Source organism: Dipodomys ordii, unplaced genomic scaffold, assembly GCF_000151885.1.
Source record: "Dipodomys ordii isolate 6190 unplaced genomic scaffold, Dord_2.0 Scaffold7, whole genome shotgun sequence".
NCBI classification, from domain to species: Eukaryota; Metazoa; Chordata; class Mammalia; order Rodentia; family Heteromyidae; genus Dipodomys; species Dipodomys ordii.
This window is the reverse complement of record NW_012267223.1, coordinates 11,666,749-11,677,835: the sequence shown is the minus strand read 5'-3', so window position 1 is coordinate 11,677,835 and position 11,087 is coordinate 11,666,749. Positions and strand designations below refer to the sequence as shown.

The 11,087-nt window shown below is 50.3% G+C and overlaps 1 protein-coding gene across 1 annotated transcript in view; it reads right to left on the bottom strand.

The window, feature by feature from the left end:
* Window positions 1–11,087, bottom strand: part of Ttyh2 (tweety family member 2) — a 40,018-nt gene that overhangs the window by 16,920 nt on the left and 12,011 nt on the right. Inside the window, exons 3-4 of the mRNA XM_013037786.1 lie at window positions 10,630–10,741; window positions 3,088–3,308 (exon numbers count right to left, since the gene is read on the bottom strand). Of these exons, the coding sequence (XP_012893240.1) occupies window positions 3,088–3,308; window positions 10,630–10,741 (333 nt within the window). The remainder of the gene's footprint in view (window positions 1–3,087; window positions 3,309–10,629; window positions 10,742–11,087) is intronic.

Here is an 11,087-nt window from a genome sequence, read left to right as displayed (position 1 = left end):
AGTGTCAGCCCACTTCCGGCTTTTTTCTTTTTGCTTATGTGGTGCTGAGGAATCGAACCCAGGGCCTCGAGCATGCAAGTCAAGCGCTCTACCACTGAGCCACCTTCCCAGCCCGAGGCAAGTTTTCTTAAAAGCAGAGCTGGGCTGGGCCCTGCAGCCTTACACCTATAATCCTAGCTACTCAGGAGGCTGAGGATGGAGGTTCAAAGCCAGGCTGGGCAGGAAAGTCTGCAAGACTCTTAATTCCAATTAATCAGCTAAAAGCTGGAAGTGGAGGTGTGGCCCAAGTGGCAGAATGCCAGCCTTGACTAGAAAGTTAAGGGACAGTACCCTGGCCTTAAGTTCAAGCCCCAGTAACAGTGAGCAGAGGGTGGGGCGGGGGGGGGGATGGGGGAGGGAAACAAACCCCAAACTCAGAGTTGGAAGAAACATGAAACCACTCAGTGTTCTACCCCATGCTGCAGATTGGAAAGTCAAGGCTCATAGCAAAGGAGCTTGGCCTAGGAATTCCAGAAGCTTCCTGGAACTCAAGATCCTCCTTCCTACAAGAGACACAGCCATTCAGCAAAATAAAACACCAAGAAGCAAATACTTGAAAAGGGTGTAGTGGCATCAAGGGGAAAGGGGTAGACAAATGAAGGGGAGAAGAGGGGGAAAATGCAGTCAAGAATTCAATGTATATCCTACAATATTCAGAAGAGTGAGGGAAGGGGTGGGCAGGGGAGGAATGGGTGAGAATATTGAAAGGGGTGACACAGATCATAAATTTGTATTCATACACTTGCTTTGTTAAACGGCAACTCCTTTGTACAGCTACTTAAAGATAATAATAACAATAGTAATAGTAGTAGTAGTCATAGAAGAGTCCGTCAGCCACAGGTACCTCCCCGAACTCCTTGAGCGGTATAACTCCTTCTACCCTTCATCTTCAGGAAATCCAGCTCTGTGTGTGTGTGTGAACCACCCTCCACAGCTGGGATCCCACGTGTGTTCTCTGTACCCACGCCATGCGTGTGCATAAGCAGTTCCTAGAAACAGCAACCCGAGGCAGATGTGTTCTCCCACAGGACTGAGGGCTGGATTTCTCACCCAGAACTTGGCCCTGGTCTGCAGAGCCTCTCCCGTCTGCCCCACTCCCCAGACCCCACCACATCCGGCCTCTGCAGATGCTGGCAAGGTGTCGGCGTCCTTAGCCCCAGGACCCGGAGCCTCTGGCTCATCCTCTCCAAGTCACGGGGCCTTCCGCCAAGTACTCAGAAGTGTTACTTCACCAGATGGCTCAGTGTAGGGAGCATGGGAAAGTCAGGCTGGGGAGGCTCACAGGAGCACCTTGAGAGCTTCAGCAGTTTGGGGTGGGGGTGGGGGAAGGACACAAATGTCAGCAGAGATGGGGGCCATAACAAAATGTCATCAGTTTTCAGGAGCCACATGCAGGGCCCACCATGGTGAGAAGCCTTTCTCCACAATCTGAACAAGGGGTGAGGGGTTGAGATGGGGGCTGGGGCTAGAGATGGGGCTAGAGGGGCTCTTCACTCACTCACTGAAGCAGCTGCCGTGTTTCACTCTCCTGCCTCCCCTGACTTGTGTGTGTGTGTGTAAAACGAGGGCTTGAACTCAGTGCCTGGGTGCTGTCCTTTTGTTTTTTTGCTCAAGGCTAGTACTCTACCACTTGAGCCACACTTCCACTTCCAGCTTATTGGTGGTTATTTGGAGATAAGAGTCTCCTGGACTTTCATACCTGGCCTGGCTTCGAACTGACATCCTTAGATTTCAGGCTCCTGAGTAGCTAGAATGAGCAAGAGTGAGTCACAGTGCCCGAACATAAACTTTCTTTCTTTCTTCCTTCCTTCCTTCCTTTCTTTTTGAATGTAGTACCTGAAGTTTTCACTCATTGGCTGGTGCTCTAACAACTGAGCCACACCTCCAACCCCAATAAGCCTGTCTTGATTTGCAAATCCTCACTTCATTATCTTTATTACCAAAATACCCACAGTTCATCTACTGTATGCATTCCAGAGAGAAGAGCCTAGTCAACAGGGACCCCCCCACACACACTCTGGACCCTCCACCCCTCCCTCAAAGGCTCAGCTCAGACTATGACTGGCCTACGAGTCACAGGGACACAGGAAATAGCAGGCAGTCTTCAGGGAAGTCAGCTTCTCTCAGTCCCTGGGGAGGGACTTCCATGAGTATCTGTTTGTTGGGAAGGTGGACCAAGGTCCATGTCATTCTGGAATGCCCAGGACCTCATGGTTGGTAGGAGGAGGAGATGTACAATCCAGAGAGCCAGGATTTCATCAGCACTCCTCTCTGGAAGGGGCCCTGACAGGTCTCTCCCTGGACCATTTCCTCAGCATAACAATCACCTCCCAGGGTGGGGCTTTATGACACAATAAATCAGAAAGCCAGGGTACATTGTACAAGACCAAGATAAAGGCTCTGACCTTCCTCGATGTCTTGAAAAGGAGCCAAAACTTTGTGTGTGTTTGGGAGGAGGGCAAGGGGACATTCAAAATGCTGATACTGGGCTGGGAAGGTGGCTCACACCTGTAATCCTAGCTACTCAGGAGGCTGAAATCTGAGGATTGTTGTTTGAAGCCAGCATAGTCAGTTTTCTAGTGGTTACTTGGAGATAAGAGTCTCATGGATTTTCCTGCCTGGCTTTGAACTGTGATCTTCAGGTCTCAGACTCCTGAGTAGCTCCTGGTGGGCATGAGCCACCAGCTCAGCAGAGAGTCTGTGAGACTGTTATCTCCAACTAAACAGCAAAAAGCTGTTAGTGGGGCTATAGCTCAAGGGGCAGATAGCCAGTGAAAACCGCTAAGGGACAGTACCTAGGTTCTGAGTTCAAAGTCCCAGTACTGCCTTACACAAGCATGTGTATGTATATGCATGCATGTGCACGCATATACAAACACATACATGACACACAGAGGGTAGCAGCTAGTCTGAGGTTTCTAACCTGTGTCCAGAGCCAGGAATGGATGACATAAACAGATACCCAAAGACAAGATGAGGTAGGAATGAATTTGGTGGTAAGGGTGGGTGGTGCCCTTCAGCTCCTGCCGCTGTCTCCCTGGCCCTCACCTGTAGTGTTCCACAAAGCTGGTCTGGTCCGAGATCTCGGTGAGCTTTGTGGTGACCTCTGTCCACACTGGCAGCCCTGAAAGCTGTACAATGATATTGCCAGCCATCTGTTGCACGAACTTCAGGGTCTGGATGTGGTCACCCCGGGCAGCAAAGATCTCACTGAGCCGGTCAAGGTGCTGCTCCAGCTCCTCCTTCATCTTGTGAGTGTTTCCAGACACCTAGGAAGGGGCAGAGGCTACATTTAGTCCTGGGGTAGGAGAAAGAACCTGACTGTAGTGCTGGAGGAAGCAGCAGCAGTGGATAGTATGGGTTAAAGAGATGCACCACAATGCCCAGACCAGGAGAGCTGTCTGAGGCTGGTGACCTGGAAGGGGGACTTGAGACAGAAGTCCCATGACGCACTGATATACTCTGGATCTAGAATGTTCTTTCCTCTAAAGCTCATGTATTAACAGTTTGGTACTGTTTGGTGGTACTGGAACTTTAAGGGCTGCAGCCAAGTGAAAAGACTTTATGTCATTGGCTATGTGCCAAAACTTCTTAAAGCTTTAAGGGTAAACTCTATAGTGTAAGGTCCACTCTTGGCTGGCAAGCAGACTCCACCCTCCTTGCAGCAAAGTCTTCATCCAGTACCTGTGTTACCTAGGAAACTGGGATACCTGAAAGAGGTCATATCTGCATGCGCTGAGGTCACATCTGAATTTGATGTGGCCACACCTTTCTCCGCCCATAACCTAGGTAAGGCCTAGACCAGGCCCAGGCACTCTCTCTCTGCTCTTTTCTAGCTCTTTCTCAGCTCTTTCCTTCTCTTTTCTTTCCCAGCTCTCTTCTCTTTCCTAGCTCTCTTTTTCCCATCTTTCCCAGATGCTCTCTTTTCTAGCTCTTTCCCAGCTCTCTCTATTTCCCAGCTCTTTCCCAGGCCTTTCCAGCCACATGGATGGCCAACCTGGCCTGGTCCAGCAGGTCTACTGAATAAACCTACCCCTTACCTGAATACCACATGTGTGGTGCTGTTCTTACTCGGCTACCTCTTTTTAAAAACCTAACATATAGGAATATTCCAAAACTCAAAAAACAAAACAACAAAAACTCCCAAACACTAAACACTTCTGCATAAGGGATATTCAAGCTACCTGAAGACATAGGGACCTAATGCCGGTGGCTCACGCCTGTAATCCCTAACTACACAGGAGGCTGAGATCTGAGGATCATGGTTCCAAGTCAGCCTGGGCAGGAAAATCCATGAGACTCTTATTTCTGGTCAACCAGTTAAAAAAAACTCGCAAATGAAGGTATGGTTCAAGTGGCAGAGCACCAGCCTTGAACAAAAAAAGCTAAGGGACATTGCCCAGGCCCTAAGCTCAAAGCCTATACTGGCACTAAAAAAATGATATGGGAGATTAAGTGATCAATTTTTTTCTTCCTTGAAGAATTTCTTAAATATTTCTATTGTGAATTCTCTCTTTTGCAGACATAAATCATTCAAACTGAAGAGCTCCTATCTACCTCTATTTACACAGACAGGATCTAAATGCCCCAGGAGAGAAGCGCTTTGTCACCAGTTGGCAACAGCTGGACGCATCCCCAACTCAGAGCGAAGGCAGAACAATAGGACTTTGAAAACACAGACTGGGTCTGTCTTCTGAAGAGCCTGGACGCAAGACAGGAGGAAACCGGTGCCTGCTCTGGGGCTCATGGCTTTGGTATGTCTGTCTGTCCTGTCCATGGGTGGATAGGCTCCTGGTCCTCGGAACTGAGGGGACCCCAAAGGAGCACCTGTCTGTGCAAATGAGAGGACAAAGGCAGGGACTATCTTTGCTGGCTTCTAAACAATAGGACAGAGTGGCTTGTTTTGCAAAGATGCTATAGGGGCCAGGCCTGGGGCCAAAGCCCACAGCCTGAGCCTGCAGGGCGGGCCAGGCAGCAGCTGGGAGGAAGAGGGATTGTGTTGTTTTGAAATTGTCTCGCTAAACCCAGAAGCACCAGGGCTGGGAGTGAGGCAGCTCCTACTAATCCTTCTCTGGTGGCCTTGGCTCCCAGAGGCCTGAAAGATAAAAATGATGGAGGGGGGCGGGGCCTTCCCACAGGGGTCCAGGAGACATGTTGGGGGAGTGAGCTTGGGAGGGGGGGCAGTGCTCAGGCACTACAGGAATTTTACATCAACCTTGCAGCTTTTCAGGTCTGCCCTACACTGGGACTTCCCGGTTCCAGAAAACACTGTCGTTTTCTCTTTTAAAACTTTTTTAAAAAAAAATTTTGTGCGGGTCCTGGGCGCTGTCCCTCAGCTCTTTTGCTTAAGGCTAGCAGTCTACTACTTGGGCCACAGCTTCACTTCCAGATTTTTGGTGCTTAACTGGCAATAAGATTCTCACAAATTTTCCTGCCCGGGCTGGCTTCAAATTGTGCTCTTTCAGATCTCAGCCTCCTGAGTAGCTGCGATTTTATGAGTGAGCCAGCAAGTGGCACTGGGCTCAGATGGTTCTTTATTTCTTTCTTTCTTTTTTTTTTTGTCAGTCATGGGGCCTGAACTCTGGGCCTGGCACTGTCCCTCAGCTCTTTAGCTCAAGGCTAGTGCTCTACCACTTAAACCACAGCTCCACTTCTGGCTTTTTCTGCTTATGTGGTGCTGAGGAATTGAACCCAGGGCCTCTCATGCATGCAAGGTAAGCACTCTGCCACTGAGCCACCTTCCCAGCCCTGGTTCTTTGTTTCATTTGATTTCCTCAATGTCAATGGCTTCTTCCATTTTCTGGTGCGTGCTTGGGTTTCAGGAGCCGGTTGAGGGACTAGGAGACACCAAGGCAGAGTCATTCCATACTCTACAGGAAGGAAAACTCCAAAACATGTCAGAGTCCATTAGTTAACTAAGCATTACCCTAGTAAGCTTTCTTGGTTAATTTTTGTTTTTAGTACCCGGGCTTTTTGTACATGGTAGGCAAGTTCTCCACCACTGGTCCATGCCTCCAGACCTTTTCTTTTCTTTTGTATTATGAACTAGTGATCCTCCTGCCTCTGCCTTGCAAGTAGCTAGGATTACAGGCATGTGCCTCTTTGGCTGGCTATTGGTTAAGTTAATAAGATAAGTGTACAAGGACTTCATACTATGAAGACAAATAGCACTATTATAAAATAAGAGTCTGAACAAACATGATACTGTGTGTTATTTTTATCCACCAACATTAAACTTTAGGACAAAGGGCTGCAAAAAGTTCTATGTAAACTTTTTTCCCCTTAGGCACTACTTTTAACTTCTCTCTTTCTCAAAGTTCTGTTTGAAAATGAAAACAGAAAACAAATCACAATGCCACTGTGATTATAGGCCCATGTTTGTCATATCAGAACTCTGGAAGGCTGGGAGGAGGGGGATTGAGAATTTCAAAGTCAGCCTGGATTACATAGTGAGATCCTGTCACACACACACACACACATACACACACACACGCACACACATACACACACACACGCACACACACACAGCTGGAGAGCTCACACACACACGCACACACACACATACACACACACACACGCACACACACACACACACACACACACAGCTGGAGAGCTGGATGTGTGCCTCAGTCATAAAGCTCCAAGCTTGAAGCATGAGACTCCCAAGGGTTGAATTCAAATTCCAGTATTGTCAAAACAAACAAGCAAACAAGCGGGGCCTGTTGAGTGGCTTCTACATGTAATCCTAGCTACCCAGAAAGTTGAGATCTGAGGATAGCGGTGTGAAGCCAGCCCTAGCAGAAATCTAGTCCATGGGCTCTTCATCTCCAATTAATCAGCAAAATACCAATAGTGGAGATGTGGCTCAAGTAGTAGTTGGCCAGTTGAGAACACAAGACCCTGAATTCAGGTACCATTACTGGCACAAAAATAAACAAACAAGCAAACAAAAAACCACCAGCATAATGAACTGCCAAGGCCATCTTTCCTCTTGGTGTCTTCCCAAAGGGAGCAAAACAAAATTAAACATATATAAATAAAATCACAACACTGACCTACCACTATGGCTCTCCCCCAGGTGTGCAGAGTTTGACTGCTTCTCCAGCCTCAGAGCGGGAGCCTAGCTCCCTCCTCTGGGAGGAGAAACTCCTTGAGAAAAGCAGCTCTGCTCCCCAGGAGGCAGGGCCAGAGACCCTCAAGAAGGCAGTGTGGCAAGTACTGGCTCTCTAGTGGGGTCTCTGGCCTCAGAGCTCCCTGCAGATGCAAACTCTGAGCACTGCCCAGAAGTACAGAGTAGGAAACTCAGGGGCGGGTTCTGCTGTCAGAGTTCAGCCAGCCCTCCAGGCCACTGGGACTCAAGCTCCAGGCTGAAACCTCCGCGAGGGAAGGAAGGAGGAAGCTTGGCGTCACTGGGTTATCTGAGAGCAGCTAGCCAGGTGTGAGGTGTGGAGCAACAAGGAGCATGGGGTAAGACTACAGGCCTGGGCTCCGGCCCTGCTGGGTGCCACACTACTTTTCAACCAATGCCACCTCCTTGTGCTTGTTTTTCCAAAGACAGAGCCATACTGGACCCTAGAACGAGACAAAAACCAAGGTTGGCACTGCTCATGGGCCTGACGGAATCCAAAGTATCATTTAAAGCTGACTTGTGCTGGGCTCTGTGGCTCACACCTGTAATCCTCGCTACTCAGGAGGCTGAGATTTGGGAATTACTGTTCAAAACCAGCCCAGGCAGTAAAGTCTGTGAGACTCTTATCTCCAATTAACCAGCAAAAAGCAGAAGTGAAAGTATGGTGAAGTGGTAGAGCACCAGAAAAAAAGCTAAGGGTCAGTGCCCAGGCCCTGAGTTCAAACCCCAGTACCTTCACCAAAGACAAGCACAACAAAAAAGCTGACTAAATCTTGAGGGTGAGGAGTGTGCCTGGTCCCCTAGGGAAGGAGCTGGAACATGGAGTCCCTTCATTAGGTGCCTGGATGTAGAGGAACCATTGGCAATTGTTCCCCAATTCTCCCACAGGAGCCTTCTCTGCCATGCAGCTGGCCCAGAGCCCTGAGCTGCCACCCAACCCACTCTCTTCAAGGTGGAAGGGCGCAGGGAGGGCCTCCGATCCAGGGAGAGCCCTCTAGAAGAGGGCCCAGCAGCTGGCTCTGCTTTGGGGCAGCCCCAAAAGGCCTCTGCTGACCACTTGGCTACCTAATGTGGCTCCTAGCAAAGCTCAGGGCTAAGTCATCCGCCCTGCCCCAGAGCTCCGCACCCCAGCTCCCTCCAACCCCAGCCCCTCCACTTCACGGTGATTACAGTCATTATTATAATGGACCTCATCTTCTGAGTCACCCACTTTGTACTTCACCTCACCATTTCTCTGACACATAGACACCCCACCTGGAGCTCTCCCAAGATCGGCCACTTCTCCAGGAGTCCCACCCCCAGTCCAACCACACCAGGCCTGGCAAGAGGTCGGGAGCCATGCCCAGCCAGATGGCCCACTGCACTTTCTGGTGAGTAGGGGCCATGGGAAGACTTCCTTCCAGGACTGTATGGGGGACAGGAGCAGACTTGTAGCCAAGCATCTAAGGCTGGCCCTGTGGCTGGCCAACTAGACTCGTCCTTCTTCCCCTCCTCCTCTTGCTTGTGTTCCTCCTTCCCATCTTCTCCCCTTCCTCTTCATTCTATTCCCCCTCCTCCTCGCCTTTCCCCGTTTTCTATTCCTCCTCTTCCTTCTATTCCCCCTTTTCTCCGGCTTCATTCTCTCCATTTCTCCCTCTTCTCCCTCTTAATCCTCCTCTTCCTCCCCTTCCTCCTCTTCTCCCTCTTCCTCCTTTCTATTCCTCCTCCTCTTCCTTTTCTTCCTCCTTTCTATTCCTCCTCCTCTTCTCTTCCTTTTCTTCCTCCTCCTCTTCTCTTCCTTTTCTTCCTCTCTGCCTCCTTCTCCTCTTCTTCCTCCTCCTCCTCCTCTTCCCTAACCTCCTCTTGGGAGATAAGAACTTTGCAGAGTCAGGCTGAGCTCAAGTTTTCCCACTGGTGGTTCAACCAGTGAAGGTCATGGCTCTGGGGCTTTCCTCCTTCCCAGGGCTAAGTTCCTCTCCCAACCTTTCTGTGCGTGGAGGGACAGACTGAGCCCAGAGAGCTGTGACCTTAGTGCTCCTCCCCACTAGGGCGTGCAGTGAGGGAGGGTGGGGGACAAGAAGGCAAACCCCTAGACTGGGCCATGCCACACACACCCCATGCTGACCTGAAAGTAAGTCAGACCAGCCCTGTGAGGCTGTCCCTTGGCCCTTCTACCTCATCCAGACACTTGGAACTTTGGTTGTTTCCCAGCGGACACAGGGTGCGTGCAGGAGCTCTGCAGGAGTGCGAGGCTCTAGCCTGGCTTCCTGCTCTGGGCCTCTGGAAGGCCCCTCTCTGGAGGCCGGAGGCCATCTTCCCCCAAATGCCAGGACATCATGAACAGCCCGGCTGTCTCTTTAAGGAGAGGCTCCCCCCTCCAGGGACAATGTGAGGGATTAGAGCCTTAGAGGAGCTTAAGGCAGTGAGGAGGGGGGGGTGCGAATGAGGTCAGTCCTCTGAGCCCCCCCCCCAGGATGCCTGGGCAGTCGCCTATTTCTCTGGCTGGTGCTGGATCTTGAGGTGGAGGCTGCGTAACATAAATGGCCCTCTGGACTGGGGCTGTCACCCCTCTGCTCAGAACTGAGTCCAGAGAAGGGCAGAAATGGGGCAGAGGACCAAGGTGGAGCTACTCTCAACGCTGCCCTGAGGCCTTTTCTATCAAGAGTCTCTTTGTAGGGGAGCGCCCAAGATTGCCCTGGGTGCCCAGAAAATCAGTGGAAAAGAGCAAGAGGCACATGGGAAGAGAAACCTCAATTCCTGTGCTGCCTGTCTGTCACTCCCACCAGTGTCTGTCTGTCACTCAGCAGAGCAGTATTTTCCTTCCTATGAAAGTCCTACTTGTCTGGCTGGCCTAGCACAGTATTGAGGTCTGGATGTAATCTTTCCACTCCAGGGGCTCTTTCTTTGTTCCAGAAGACGTTTTCCTTGGACATCTCCTGGACCCCATGGGACTCTGTCCACAGCAAGTACTTAAAGTGACCATAAAAAGCTCGACGCAAGTGGCTCATGCCTGCAACCCTAGTTACCCAGGAGGCTGAGATCTGAGGATCATGATTTAAAGCTAGAGCAGGCAGAAAGTCCCTGACACTCTTATCTCTAATTAGCCAGCAAAAAGCCAGAAGTGGAGGTGTGGCCCAAGAGTGCTAGCCTTGAGCAAAAAAGCTAAGGGATGGAGGGTGCCAGGGGCTCACACCTATAATTCTAGCGCGTTTTCATATTTAAGGTCTCTTTCAGCAAACAGCAGTGTTCATCCATCCTGAAAAGGTGATTCGACCCCACAGCACCCCCACCCCCTCACCCCCAAGCCACTCTTGACCTGGGATGTGAAAACCACCATTGTAACTAGGGAAGGAAGTCCAGCCCTGTATCAACCTCAGAGCCCAAGTGTGCAGCTGCCTCCTGGGATCTGACTGGCACTCTTGTTCTGGCCATGCTGACCTCATGGGCTGTGTCCCTGCCCAGCCAGTTGCCCCTAGCCTTACCAGCTCATCGATCCCAGAAAAGGTGTGGTTAGCGTTGTCCAAGGAATAAATCAGCTGGTACATCCCATCATTGGTCTCGCTGTTTCCATAGAAACCGACGCCCACCGCAGCACTACAAGCAAGACCCCAAATAACAGTCAGAGAGACACCCAGAGGAAAATGAGTTTTGAAAAATAAACAATGAGTACATAAAAACAAAATGACAGATGCAGATGTTCATGCCTATAATCTCAGCTACTTGGCTCAGAGCAGGAGGATTATGGTTCAAGGCTAGCCTGGGTAGGAAGCTCTCAAGACTCATCTCAACTAATAAAAAACAAGACATGGTGGTGCACACTTGTCATTTCAGCAATGAGAAAGGCATGACTATGAGGATTGTGTCCAGGCTAGATTCAACAAAACCCAGACTCAACTGTCACTTAGAAAATGTCCCTGAGAGCCGGGCGCTGGTGGCTCAC